The 14,289-nt window shown below is 39.7% G+C and overlaps 1 protein-coding gene across 2 annotated transcripts in view; it reads left to right on the forward strand.

Moving 5' to 3' along the window:
• Positions 1-4,328: 4,328 nt before the first annotated feature.
• cfap300 (cilia and flagella associated protein 300) overlaps positions 4,329-14,289 on the forward strand; it is a 59,317-nt gene continuing 49,356 nt past the window's right edge. For both annotated transcript variants that reach the window (XM_067985463.1, XM_067985464.1), the window contains exons 1-3: positions 4,329-4,447; positions 4,843-4,924; positions 6,657-6,732. In XM_067985463.1, the coding sequence (XP_067841564.1) occupies positions 4,341-4,447; positions 4,843-4,924; positions 6,657-6,732 (265 nt within the window). In that variant the 5' untranslated portion in view covers positions 4,329-4,340. The remainder of the gene's footprint in view (positions 4,448-4,842; positions 4,925-6,656; positions 6,733-14,289) is intronic.

A 14,289-nucleotide genomic window follows, 5' to 3' on the forward strand; every position in this document is an offset into this window, starting at 1 on the left:
TTAGTTTAAATATAGTCCACTTTTTCTGTAGCAGTTCTTTTTATTCTGGAAGAATTCAGTTATTTAAGCTGCATACTCCAACAATTTATTTTACAAGGATTAATATAACGAAGCTGAAATCATTAATGGAAAAAGGCTGAAAAAATATTGTTTGTGATTACAGCTTGTTTGCTACACAATCAGAAAGCTCCATCAGGTCTAATTAATCCCTCCCACATCAGTCTCCTCATGAAAAGCACAATGAAAGTAAACAGTTTATCTGTATCTGTATGTTGTGCACTGCTATTATTTTTGCAGCTTCTGAAATTCCTTGTAGCAGGACAGATCATAGGCAGAGGTGGAAAGCTGCTTGGGATCGTGCTCTGCCATGTCCTCACTTTCCCACCAATTTACAGGGGCCAGTCCCGTTGGGGCACAATGTGCTCGCCCTATGGTAACTACATACAAATGAGGAAAACATTACTTCAACAACAACAACATCTTGCATTTATATAGCATCTAATATAATGTTGTAGAATGTCCCAAGGCGTTTCACAGGAACATAATTAGACTTCTGCCATGTTTCCTACCATTTGCACACTTAGGCCCAGTGTCTAGCGTTCAGAGATTGGTGGAGGGCACCTTGGATCAAAAAGTGAAGAGGGGCCTGTGCAAGGGCTCTCAGAGCATGTCTGTGCACAGAGCCTATTATCCTAATAAAAGTTTTCCTGGACTAAAACAAATTTTGTACAGACAACTCATTGGCTGGCTCTTTCTTCCACTGCGGGGCAGACCAGTGGGAGGAAGGACTGAAGGCTAGCACAGCGAGTCTCGGTCCACAGATTGGTGTAAGTACTCAGCTGTCTTCCCACATGTAAATGATCCTGGGGCTAGAAATACGGCCAAACTCACAGCAATTTGAGAAGCGGAGATGTAGAGCTGGTCACAGCATAGGAAATGCTCAGTAGATGTTGAAGAGCTGGGAGATGCAAAACTGAGGCACTACAGTGCCATTACTGGTGGATGGGTATAAATACAGTGTGAAAATTTTATAGGAAGAGCCTGCATTTATATAGCGTCTTTCATGTCCTCAGGATGTCCCAAAGCACTTTGCAACCGAGGAATTAATTTTGAAGTGTTGTTATGTAGGCAAACACGGTAGCCAATTGTCACACAGCAAAGTCCAATGATCATCAATGAGATAAATGAGCAGTTAATCGGTTTTAGTAGTGTTGGTTGAGGGTAAATGTTGACCAGGGTGCCAAGAGAACAATCCTGCTTCTCTTCAAATAGTGCAATGGGATCTTTTACATCCATCTGAGCGGATAGACAGGACCTTGATTTAACCTCTCATCTGAAAGATGGCAACTCCAATAATGAAGTACTCCCTCGGTACTGCACTGAAGTGTTAGTGTTAACCTGGAGTGGGGATTGAACCCGCAAATTTCTGAGTCAGCGATAAGAGCCCCTCTCACAGCGTGTCTCAACTCTCTTTCTCTGTGCCTGATCTCTCTCTAACTCTGTGTTTGAACTTCTGTCTCTCTCTAACTGTATCTGAACTTTTCTGTCCCTCTAGCCTAGATTTTCCAATTGGCATTGAAGGAAGGGAGAAAGGAAGGAAGCATGGGAGGAGGGAAGGAAGGGAAGGGAGGGAGGAAGGGAGAAAGGGAGGAAAAATATGCGCATGCACGCACACACACACACACACACACACTTCCCTGTTCTTCTTCGAATAGTGCCCTGCGGTCTTTTACGTCCACCTGATTTAACGACTCATCCGAAATGCAGCATCTACGACAGTGCAGCACTCCTTCAGTACTGCACTGGAGTGTCAGCCTAGATTTTGTGCTCAAGTCTGTGGAGCAGGACTTCAACCCACAACCTTCTGACTCAGAGGCAAGAGTGCTACCTTAACCCCTAAAATAAATATTGTTAATACCAGCATTAAAATAATGCTGATCAGAAAATCTAGGCTTTTCTGTCTGGATCTCACTCTCTCACACACACACACACACACACACACACCTGGGTGCAGCAAGCCAGCATCATTCTCTATCCAACTTGGCACAGAGTGCAGAGGATTAGGATGAACTCAAAGAAATGACAGAATGCAAAGGTGCTAGACACCAGCTGAACAGCTGCCAGTCAGCTTACTTTTCCCCACAAAGGAATATAAACATTTATCTAATGTTGGTGAAAGACCTCTGGAGATTAAGTGAAGTTATGTTGAAGAATTTATACAACAATTTATAACAATTTAAGGATAATCAGTTTAATGAAGAGACAGGTGGGCCATCCAATTTGGCCTTGTGCAGTAAGGGGATAAGTTTCAGCACAATCGTTTTCTCAATCTGCCATGAGGGTTACCAACTCTGGTTGGATGTATTCCTGGAGGTTTCATCACATGACCTCCTGCCTCCAACTGCCCCACCTAGTAAAATAGCCTTTTCCCCCATCTCAAGTACTTTTATAATTAATAAATGAAAACGTTGAAAGAAATTGACACAAACATTTTTTTTTATGCCTCTACGAATTTGCTCCTGGATTGCTCTCAGCAATGTATAGGAGATTAACCTTCAATTCCTGGAGACTCTGGGGCAATCCTGGAGGGTTGGCAACACCAAGATGCCAATGCTAAGTTATTGCACCTCCTTTGCGTGCCGTTTAAATGGAGATCATTCAAATAGAAACCTGCATGCATACTGAAGAGACATAATAAAGGGCAAAGATTTGGAGGAGATTATTACCTATTCACAGAACTGTGAAACACAGTCAATGTGAAACTAGGGTGCAACTCAGGGACATTTAAATGTTAACAGGTTGTTTCATTCAGGATGTACAACCCCCATTTAGAATACTGTGTGTAATTTCCCTTACAGTAAAAAGCACATCAACACATTAGATGGGGCTCATTTATGTAGCACCTCTAATGCAGTAAAATGTCCCAAGGCACTTATCAACCAGAGTGATTCTGAATATATGGATATATAGAACCATAATTACAAATAGAGTCTAAGAGAAGTGAATGTGCTTTCAATGCAGGAAAGATGGTTGATGAGAGCTATGAATTAAATGTTTGAAATGCTGAAAGAGATGGATAATTTAAACAGACTATTTAATTTTAATTGTGACTGAATTGGAGAACACACATAGAAAATTAACAAGCCTTGAGTGGCTAGAGATTAGAAGAATTTATATTCCTACAGAAAAATGGATATGCACAATAGACTTCCAGTACAAGCGGATAATGATTTATCAAATATCCCCTTAAAAGGAGGCAGATCATTATCTAAAAAGGGAATTGAAGAGTATAGGCTAAGAAGGGACAGGGATTGTACAAAGCATGGGGCCAAATCTTACTGGAGGGGGCATCTCGCAGCATACGCCGTTAGACTTTTTCCTGCACCCTTCAGCTCAATGATTTTTTGCGCTATAACTTGCTGGAAGTGCAAGCTGTTAACAGTACGGCAAGGACAACGGGGCATCTGGGGCCTTAGTGAACGATGGGACCAACAGTGTATCTCCTTAACCAATAAGATTTAAGAATTGAGAAAGAAACCGAGGAACGACAGAGGAGGGTGAATTAGAATCAAATCAGGCAGAGAAAGAGAAATAAAGAGAGGGAAAGATTGGATCGAGAGAAAAAAGAAAAAAAATTTAAATTTGACTTTTAAAAAAATCTCTAAGCACAATTTACTACATGCAGGAAGGAGACCCTTTCTGGGCCAGAGAGATTGATTGGCATTGCATTAACAATTATCACATCGTTAAAAGGATCCTTACGTTATTAATTATGAGATCTAACTTTCTGCGGCAAGTTTAATGGGCAAATGCAGCAAGTTTTTAAAAATAATGGGGAGGTTAAGGGCGAGTTGCCGTTTATGCAAGGCAAACGGCGGAGCAGCGTAAATCGACCAGCAAGATTTACAACTCACGGATTGTCTCTTAATCCCTTGAATTTGCTGGCCGATTTGTGCATTTAACAGCCACGATGTTTTTTTTGCACAGGCAGTGTCATTTGTGAAATGAATTGAGTTGAAAAACTGGATTACTGTTCTGCAGTTTCACTCCATTACTTTGAGAGTTAAAGAGAAATTTCACATAATTTTAACTTCTTGAAGGTTTTGCCTGACATTGGCCTCGTTCCTGCACCTTAGAACAAAACGTGCAGAATCTATGCGGGCCTCCCGTTTGCTGACTGCTTTTTCCTTGCTACAAATACTTCCTTGAAATCCAAGTGCGAATATGTGAACAACTGAACAAGACGGACAACCAGGAACCCATGGATTGGTACCAGGAGTCCGGGGAAGTATTTCAGCGCGGCAGGGCGTTTCCTAGCAACTAACAAACATTAGGAAAGTATGGCCGCGGAAAGAGATGTGAAACGAGCTTTTACTTTTAGGCATCTGAGTAACAAGAAGATTAACTTCATGGAAGACAGTAAAATCAGAGATCTGTTTGTGAAATGGTAAAACCTGCGGTAATGGGGGCAGCCCCACGGGAGAGAGGCTCGGGCTGGGGATCAGAGTGTCCATTAAGCAGAAATATAAAGTGGACAGGGGTGTGTTAGGAGAAAACGAGTTCGCAATTACCGTCTGATTCATTTAATTAATGCTCTCATTTATTTATCATTATTACTATTTACAGTCATCAGGCGACCAGGGAGTAGCCTCTGGATTAAGGGCTTTTAAAGAATTTGCAGTGTGACTGTACTTTTAAAATAAAATCACTAGCATTAATGTTTATTGGTTAAAAAAATGACCGATTTCGTCTTTTAAAAACTAATGCTGAAATAGTATTAATGACACGTGTACGAATAAAGTTTTCCCCCTCCTTTTATTTTTGCATTTTCCGTCCTGTTAGGTCAACGCATGGAAGGATCACAGTACAGGTTTTCAATTTTGATGAATACTTTCAGGCTTATGATAAGGATGATTTTGTACTAGTAAGTGCTGTTATATTCTCGCGTTTTTTTCATAAATTATTAAACTACATATTTGGCCAACGGTATGTTTGGTGCTACGATAATGCTTGTAATTTTGTTTCAGATGTCCTGCAACAGAATCTGGTTCAGCAATCATATAATTTTGAAGTGCCTTCTTTGATTTATAGATCATGTATCTAATACTTGTTTTGGGCTCATCCATATCTAACAGTTTTTGTTTCTCAGATCTCAACCCAAAATTGCTGTAAAATGATCCTTTTAAATATATATCCAGTTGCAGATAAAGTAATCTCCTCCTGAATGTTCTTACCAATATCAAAATATTATGAATGAGCTGTTACTATGATTAGGGCAAATTATTTATAACTGCTCAGATCTGTTCAGAAACGGGCATTTTCACTGCCTTTGGCAGTATTAATGCAAAATTGTAATAGGCCAGCAAATCACACCGCATGCTGTGTGCAGAAATTCATGGGATGTTACACTGCTCTAGTTCACTTGTCCGAACCATGGTAATGCTTTTATATCCTAGAAATTTTTGTGTACAAAATGACTTTATTAGTTTCAGCTGGTAGCCTTTTACAGAGTGTCCTACTGACCATTTATGATTTTCAAACTTATAGTTCTTTGCCAAGAGCTAAATGAACTTTCGAGACAAGCATGATCTAAATGAGTGTTTCAATGCTACTGTTCCCTGATGTAAACTTTTGGAGAATAACTAGATGGGCAGTTTGTGTTTAAGTCAATAGAGTAGGACAACAGCATATTCTACACAGTGGAAAGATCATTAAAAGAAAGAAAGACTTGCATTTATATAGAGCCTTTTATGACCTCAGGACATCTCAAAGCGCTTTACAGCCAATAACGTCCTTTTGAAGCGGAGTCACTGTTGTAAATTAGGAAACATGGCAGCCAATTTATGCACAGTAACGTCCCACAAACAGCAATGAGATAATGACCAGATAATCTGTTTTAGCGATGTTGGTTGAGGGATAAATATTGGTCAGAACACTGGTGTGAACTCCCTTCCTCTTCTTTGAAATAATGCATTGGGATTGTTTACGTCTACCTGAGAGGACAGACAGAACCTCAGTTTTAACACCTCATCTGAAAGATAGCACCTCTGACCATGCAGCCCTCAGTACTGCATTGGAGTATCAGCCTAGATTTTGTGCTCAAAGTCTCTGGAGTGGGACTTGAACCCACAACCTTCTGACTCAGAGGTGAGAGTGCTTCTATTGAGCCACCGCTGACATTAATCTATTTATTGGCACTGATAGCAAAACAAAACGTGTATTTATATAGCTCCTTATTACATCACCATGGATCCAAAGCACTTCACAGCCAATTAATTACTTTTAAACTGCATGATGTGGAGATGCCGGTGATGGACTGGGGTGGACAAATGTAAGGAATCTTACAACACCAGGTTATAGTCCAACAGTTTTATTTGAAAACCACAAGCTTTCGGAGGCATTGTTCTCTGACTATATATGCGGTAACCTTCAAGGAATCCCACACTCACCTGACGAAGGAGAAAGCCTCCGAAAGCTTGTGATTTTCAAATAAAACTGTTGGACTATAACCTGGTGTTGTAAGATTCCTTACATTTTAAACTGCAGTCACTGTTATGTAGGCATATGTTTAGAAATATATATGAGAAACACATTTAACAAATATTTACTATATCTGTTTATTGTATTTATTCATTTTATGTGTTTTAACCCCATAGGCTTTTTTCCAAGATCCTAACGTTGTGACTAATCTGAAAGTAGTCTCACCTTTATCTTGTCAATGGAAAACACTTGGTATGAATTGCATTGTATGTTACTACTGTTAAAGCTCCTGTAGGGAATAATTCCAATCAACACCAATTGGTTCTTTTAAATTTGATTTGTTTTGATTTAAATAGTAGTCTGAATTGAATACCAAATTGCTGCAAACTATGCATGAATTAAAATTTTATCTCAATTTTAAAATCCTGTATTTTTTTTCCTCTTGCAATGTAATATGGCAAAGTTGGGAGTAGGAAGCATGGTCCTAGGTTTTGCCATTTCCACTGTTGAACAGCTGTTGAAAGTGCTGAAACATAGAAAATAGCACTTTGACCTTCATGTGTTTTGGTTTCTCTACTTTCTATCCTATTTGGAAATCACCCAAGCCGCATTCAGCACCTCCCCTGCTATTTACTGGGCAGGAAATCACGCGCACAAACTGTTCTATCTCTCATACAGCATAGGATTGAGATAAAATGGGAGTTATAGAAATTCCTAAGTGACAGTGAAGGTCTTCATGATATAGAATGTAGGTAATTAAGTTTTCCCTTCATTTTCTCAGATTTGAACATGAGGGTCCTGAAATTGGGGTAAGAGATATGAATGTTTGAGGTGATAATCCACTTAAAATAGTTTTTTTCTCAATTATAAATTTACAATATCTATTTCATTTTATATGAAAGGATGTCAATGTCAGAATTAAAGTTTCACTCATTTAAGTACCCAGAGCTCAGATTCTGGCTCTGCAAACAGTTTTGTTTCTATTAATGCTACCAGATGTGCTCAAATAAAATACAGTAGGCAAAGTATTATCATTTGTATTTGGAGAGGCACTTCAGTATGCAGCAAAGGATTGCAATTACAAAGCTAAGCACCATCAGAAAGAAAGAAAATACTGCAATCCAAGAGATTTGTTTTAAATAATTTGAGAAGACAACTGAAGCTTTGCCTTTACATAGCAGCCCAATGATATCTGTCACAAGTAACTTTGTGATGTATTTCAACCTAGAAATCATGTACACTATAGAAATAAGCATTGTGATGCAAACAGATATCGTTTCTCGAGCAAAATGGGAGCTGAGATATCTTTATACTCCAAAGGCACTTTTATATTTAGCGTTCCTGTAGTTTGGATCACCGAAGACGGGCACCCAGTTGCTTTTTTCCCATGTTTATTTTGATAAAACTTGCTCCCTTATCTTTCCTGTGTAAACATGGGATGCTGGCAGATGGACAACCTGTCTCCCTGATCTGAACTACAGAACTTCTCAAAGTGCTTGATATGAAGCTGGTTTGCCTTTATTCAATACTACCATGTAAAATTAATAAAAAGCACTCTTCTATATCTGTTAATGATTTTTTTTTCACTTTGAGTATAACAAAATAACACTACATTCTTAATGATTCTGTTGCTGTTTTTGTTGAATAGTGAGTTCAGTTTGAATATCCTAGAAAGAACTTGCAGTAAAGATTGGAGAGATACTAAATCAAAAGCAAAATATTGCAGATGCTGGAAATCTGAAATAAAAGCAGAAAATGCTGGAGAAACTCAGCAAGTCAGGCAGCATCTGTGGAGAAAGAAACAGAGTTAACGTTTCAGGTCGAAGACCTTTCGTCAGAACTGGAAGATGTTAAAAGAATTAAAGTTTTTGAGCAAGTACAGAGCCGGGGGGAGGAAAGAACAAAAGGGAAGGTCTGTGATAGGGTGGTTAAATGACAAAAGGGATGATGGTGCAAGGCAAGGAAGGTGGTAATGGGACAGGTTAAGAAACAAAAGATTGACCAGGAGTAGCTGTAAATGGCAGCAGCAAAACCATTACCAGCACTAGGTGACTGAAAAAATGGGAGCAGTGGTTATGATTAACGTTGATTTCAATAACCTCAGATCATAACCACTGCTCCCATTTTTTCGGTCACCTAGTGCTGGTAATGGTTTTGCTGCTGCCATTTACAGCTACTCCTGATCAATCTTTTGTTTCTTAACCTGTCCCATTACCACTTTCCTTCTCTCGCACCATCATCCCTTTTGTCATTTAACCACCCTATCCCAGACCTTCCCTTTTGTTCTTTCCTCCCCTCCCCTTCTTCTCCCCCCTCCCCTCCCTTTCCCTGGCTCTATACTTGCTCAAAAACTTTAACTCTTTTAACATCTTCCAGTTCTAACTAAAGGTCTTCGACCTGAAACGTTAACTCCGTTTCTTTCTCCGCAGATGCTGCCTGACATGCTGAGCTTCTCCAGCATTTTCTGTTTTTATTTGGAGAGATACTTGTGCTTTGATAATTTACTAATTGAACGTTATGAGGGACTGGATAGCACTGTCAGTTAGACAATGACCTTTCGCTTCTGGGATCTGCATTCATAACCAGTTCAGACTTGTGCGCTAAAAGACTTCTCTGGCTTTGGCTGAGAGCAGTAAGAATTGTGCATGAAGTTAATTTATGCAGTCATTGAACTAGTTCTTATTGTACTTGAATGCACAACGCAAAACTAGCAGTCTCATAACATAATGAACAGATAAGGAAGGCTATTTTGCCCATCTCAGCTCATCCATTCAGAGATCCTAAGGTCCACTCATTGCAGCATCCAATTGATTCTTAAATGATTCCAGGATTTTTGCTTGTACTACTGTATCTGGGAGTCCATTCCATGTGTTGATCACTCTTTGTGTGAAGGAGAACTTCCTGATAACAAACCTAAATTTATCTTTTACTATTTTAAAAGTAGTGGAAATTTGGTATTCTCTTCCCCCAAAAAACTGTTGAGGCTAGGTCAATTGAAAATTTCAAAACTGAGATTGATAGATTTTTGCTTGGCAAGGGCATTAAGGGTTACAGAACCAAGGCGGGTAGATGGAGTTAAGATACAGATCAGCCATGATCTAATTGAATGGTGGAACAGGCTCGAGGGGCTGAATGGCCTACTCCTGATCCTATGTTAAACCTGTGATCCCTCGTTCTGCTCTCACAATTTAATTTAAAGTAATTTTTTGAAGTACCCTTTTTCCACATTGTTAACAATCTTGTATACCTTGATAAGATCATCTCTCAGACAGCTCCTTTCAAGGCTGAAGAGCCCAAGTTTCTCCAATATTTCCTCATATTTAGATCTCTGAGGTCTGTTTTGTTACCCAGACTGGACACAGTACTCAAGGTGTGGTCTGACAGTTTGGTCATGACTTCCTATGATATGTATTCTACTATTTTGGCTATATAGTTCAATATTCTGTTGGCTTTGCTGATTGCTGCTTTGCATTGGTTGGACATTTTGAGCACCAAGCCCACTAAGACTCCTAGATCTTCTTTAACTTCATCCTTATCAATTGAAATATCATTCATGGAGTATGTGTGTTGCTCATTTTTCCTTTCAATGTGTATTACTTTGCATTTGTCGGTATTATACTTTATCTACCATTGTTCTGCCTCCTTACATACTTTCTCCAGGTTATTCTGTAATTTTTGAGCTGTCTCTTCCAATTCCTCTAACCCTTCTAGTTTGGTATATTGGCACATTTGACTAATTTGCATTGGGTTTCTGAGTCCATATCATTTGTGTAAATTAGAAACAGTAGTGGTGCCAAAATCAATCCCTGGGGCACCCCACTTGATAGTTCCCCCCCCCCCCATCTCCAACCTGATGGAAGTCCTTTAACAAGTACTTATTCTTTTATACCCTACGGCCGATTTCTTACCCTGAATTTACCCTGAATCCCCACAGCTTTAAATTAACTAAGAGTCTTTCGTGTGGAACTTTTTCAAATGCCTTCTGGAAATCTAGGTACAGCATGCCATAGAGCTTACCCCCCACCCACACAGTACATTCAAATGTTATTTTCTTAAAGAAGTCAAGGACTCTTCTGAATCCATGTTGACTGATGTTAATTAAGTTACTATTATACAGATAAATTTCAAGTTTACACTTGATAATCAATTCCATTATTTTACACAGGAATGAAGTAAGACTAATGGGTTTGAGGTTGCCTGAGTCCGATTTGCCACTTTGGCCTACTTCCACTCTATTGGTACCTCCCCATTGTCTAGTGACACCTTATAATGATTTGTCAATGCCTTATAAATCTCTTCCTGGTCTCCTTTAGCACTAAGATCGATTCTATCTATCCCTGGGGATTTATTGTTTTTTAACCCTTTTAGCTAGTGTAGGACTTCCATCACATTTATATTGAAGTAATTAATTTGCCTGAGATAATTCTGTTTAGGGAGGACATGATACTTCCCTTGTTAATACTTGGAAGATGTGGTCAATCAGAATGTTTACTATCCTGTGCTCATCCTCTCTTTCGTGCACATTTGCATTTATTATAGATCTACTCTAACTGCCCTCTTACTATTGGAATACTGCAAGGATTTCTTACTGTTATACTTTGTATCTGCAGCTATGCCTTTTTTGGGTCTTTCATTTCCTCTCTGATCACTTTTTTTAACAATTTTCTATATGTTCTTATATTCATCCTGGTGAACTCCATTCCTTTCTCACTGCAGGATTTGTAGTCATTTTTTGTCTTTAGTCACAAGATTTAAAAAGTATCAGGACCAGGGTTTTCCACTTCTGTGCTTGCCAGCCTGCGATTTCTGCTCATTATTGTTAATGGAAGGAAAGTCACGCTCTGGGGAGCGCAGAAGTGGAAAACCCCAGCCCTGATGTTTATTCAACCATATCTGACAGTAAAGATAGCCTATATACTTCAGTGGTTAACTGCAAATCAGGCAAATGGCTGCTGCCTGTGTTGCTGACTATATAGCCACACTGAATCTGCTTCAGCTCAGAGGTGAGATCAGTAATACTTAGGCAGTTTGGCCAAGTAACTATGGTGTTGTGATGCAAACCACATGTGACTTGGGTGAAATATGTACAGTAATACTTTGTAACATTTTTTGTGCACTCTGTGCACATTATAATTTTTGTCCATTGTTTATGGCAATACCTGCACTATCCTTACAGAGCCTCCTTGAAAATATACTTTTCATTTTGCATAAGGCACTTGATAATCAAATCATAGTATAGTATAATAGTATGGTACAACACAGAGGGCGGCCATTTGGCCCATCGTGCCTGTGCCGGCTGTTTGAAAGAGCTTTCCAATTAGCCCCATTCCCTGCTCTTTCCCCATAGCCCTGTAAATTTTTTCCTTTCAAGTATTTATCCAATTCCCTTTTGAAAGTTACTATTGAATCTGATTCTACTCTCCATTCAGGCAGTGCATTCCAGATCATTACAACTCGCTGCGTTAAAAAAGTGTTTCCTCATGTTGCCTCTGGGTCTTTTGCCAATTACCTTAAATTTGTGTCCTCCGGTTACTGACCCTTCTGCCACTGGAAACAGTTTTTCCTTATTCACTCGATCAAAACCGTTTATGATTTTGAACACCTCTGTCAATCTCCTCTTAAAGTTCTCTGCTCTAAGGAGATCAACTCCAGCTTCTCTAGAGTCTCCACATACCTGAAGTCCTTCATCCCCAGTACCATTCTAGTAAATCTCCTCTGCACCCTCTCTAAGGCCTTGACATCCTTCCTAAAGTGTGGTGCCCAGAATTGGACACACTACTCCATCTGAGGTCTAACCAGTGATTTATAAAGGTTTAGCATAACTTGCTTGCTTTTGTACTCTATGCCTCTATTAACAAAGTCCAGGTTCCCGAATGTTTTTTTAACAGCCTTCTCAACTTGCCCTGCCACCTTCAAAGATTTGAGTACATACAACCGCAGGTCTCTCTGTTCCTGCACTCCCTTTAAAATTGTACCATTTTAGTTTATATTGCCTCTGCTCATTCTTACTATCAAAATGTATCACTTCACACTTCTCTACGTTAAATTTCATCTGCCACGTGTCTGCCCATTTCACCAGTCTGTCTATGTCCTCCTGAAGTCTGTTACTATCCTTCTCACTGTTTACTACATTTCTGAGTTTCGTATCACCTGCAAACTTTGAAATTATACCCTGCATGCCCAAGTCCAGGTCATTAATATATATCAAAAAGAGCAGTGGTCTTAATACCGACCCCTGGGGAACACTGCTGTATACTTCCCTCCAGTCTGAAAAGAAAACGTTCACCACTACTCTCTGCTTTCTGTCCCTTAGCCAACTTTGCATCCACGCTGCCACTGTCCCTTTAATCGCATGGGCTTTAATTTTGCTAACAAGCTATTATGTGGTACTTTATCAAGTCCATATACACATCAACTGCACTACCCTCAACAGCCTGCTCTGTTCCTTCATCAAAGAACTCAATCAAGTTGGTCAAACGTGATTTTCCTGTAACAAATCCATGCTGACTTTCATTAATTATCCCCCATACTTGCCCCAAGTGCCAATTAATTTTGTCCCGGATTAATGTCTCTAAAAGTTCCCCCACCACTGACATTAGGCTGACTGGTTTATCCCTCTTCCCTTTTTTGAACAGGGGTGTAACATTTGCAATTTGTCCTCGGGCACCACCCCCATATCTAAGGAGGATTGGAAGATTGTGGCCAGAGCCTCCTCAGTTTCCTCCCATACTTCTCTCAGTAACCTAGGATGCATCCCATCTGGACCGGGTGACTTTTCTACTTTGAGTACTGCCAACTTTTTAAGTACCTCCACTTTATCTATTTTTATCCTCTCCAGTATCGCTAATACCGCCTTGTTTGCTGCTAGATTGGCAGCTTCCTCTTTTCTCTAGTGAAGACCAATGCGAAGTATTCATTTAGTGCCTCAGCCATACCCTCTGCCTCCACAAGAAGATCTCCTTTTTGTCCTTAATCGGCCCCACCCTTCCTTTTGACTACATTTTTACTATTTATGTTTATAAAAAAAACATTTGGGTTCCCTTTTATCTTAGCCACTAATCTATTCTCATACTCTCTTTGCCCCTCTTATTTCCTTTTTTCCTTTTTTAGACCTCCTCTGTACTTTCTGTATTCAGCTTGGTTCTCTACTATATTATGAATCTTGCATTTATCATAAGCCTCCTTTTTCTGTTTTATTTTAATCTCTATACCTTTAGTCATACATGGAGATCTAGCTTTGGATGCCCTTCCTTTCCCTACTTTCTACCCAAACTGCCTCCTTCTTGAAGGCCTCCCATTGTTCAATTACTGTTTTGCCTAACAATTTCTGATTCCAATCCACTTGGGCAAGATCCCTTTTTAACTCGCTGAAATTAGCCCTCCTCAAGTTAAGTATTTTTACGCTCGATTGTTCCTTGTCTTTTTCCATAACCATTCTAAACCGAATGATATTATGATCACTGTTCCCCAAATGCTTCCCCACTGGAATATGCTCCACTTACCCCACTTCATTCCCCAGAACTAGATCCAGCACTGCTCCCTTCTTCGTTGGTCTGGAAACACACTGATCAACAAAGTTCTCTTGTACACATTTCAGGAATTCCTCCCCCTCTTTGCCCTCCTCTTTAAATGTAAATAAATTAATTTTCGTTCCCAATTTTTCCCCACTTTTTAATTTTCTTCCGCACCAAATATGCTCCCTCCCCAACTGAAAGTGGGCAGCTTATGCGGTGGCGTGCCTCTGGCATAATCTAAACTGGAAATTTGCTGTGTGGGCAATTGCAGGTGTAAGCCTGCATACCATCGCTT

This window comes from Heptranchias perlo, chromosome 6, assembly GCF_035084215.1.
Source record: "Heptranchias perlo isolate sHepPer1 chromosome 6, sHepPer1.hap1, whole genome shotgun sequence".
NCBI lineage: Eukaryota > Metazoa > Chordata > Chondrichthyes > Hexanchiformes > Hexanchidae > Heptranchias > Heptranchias perlo.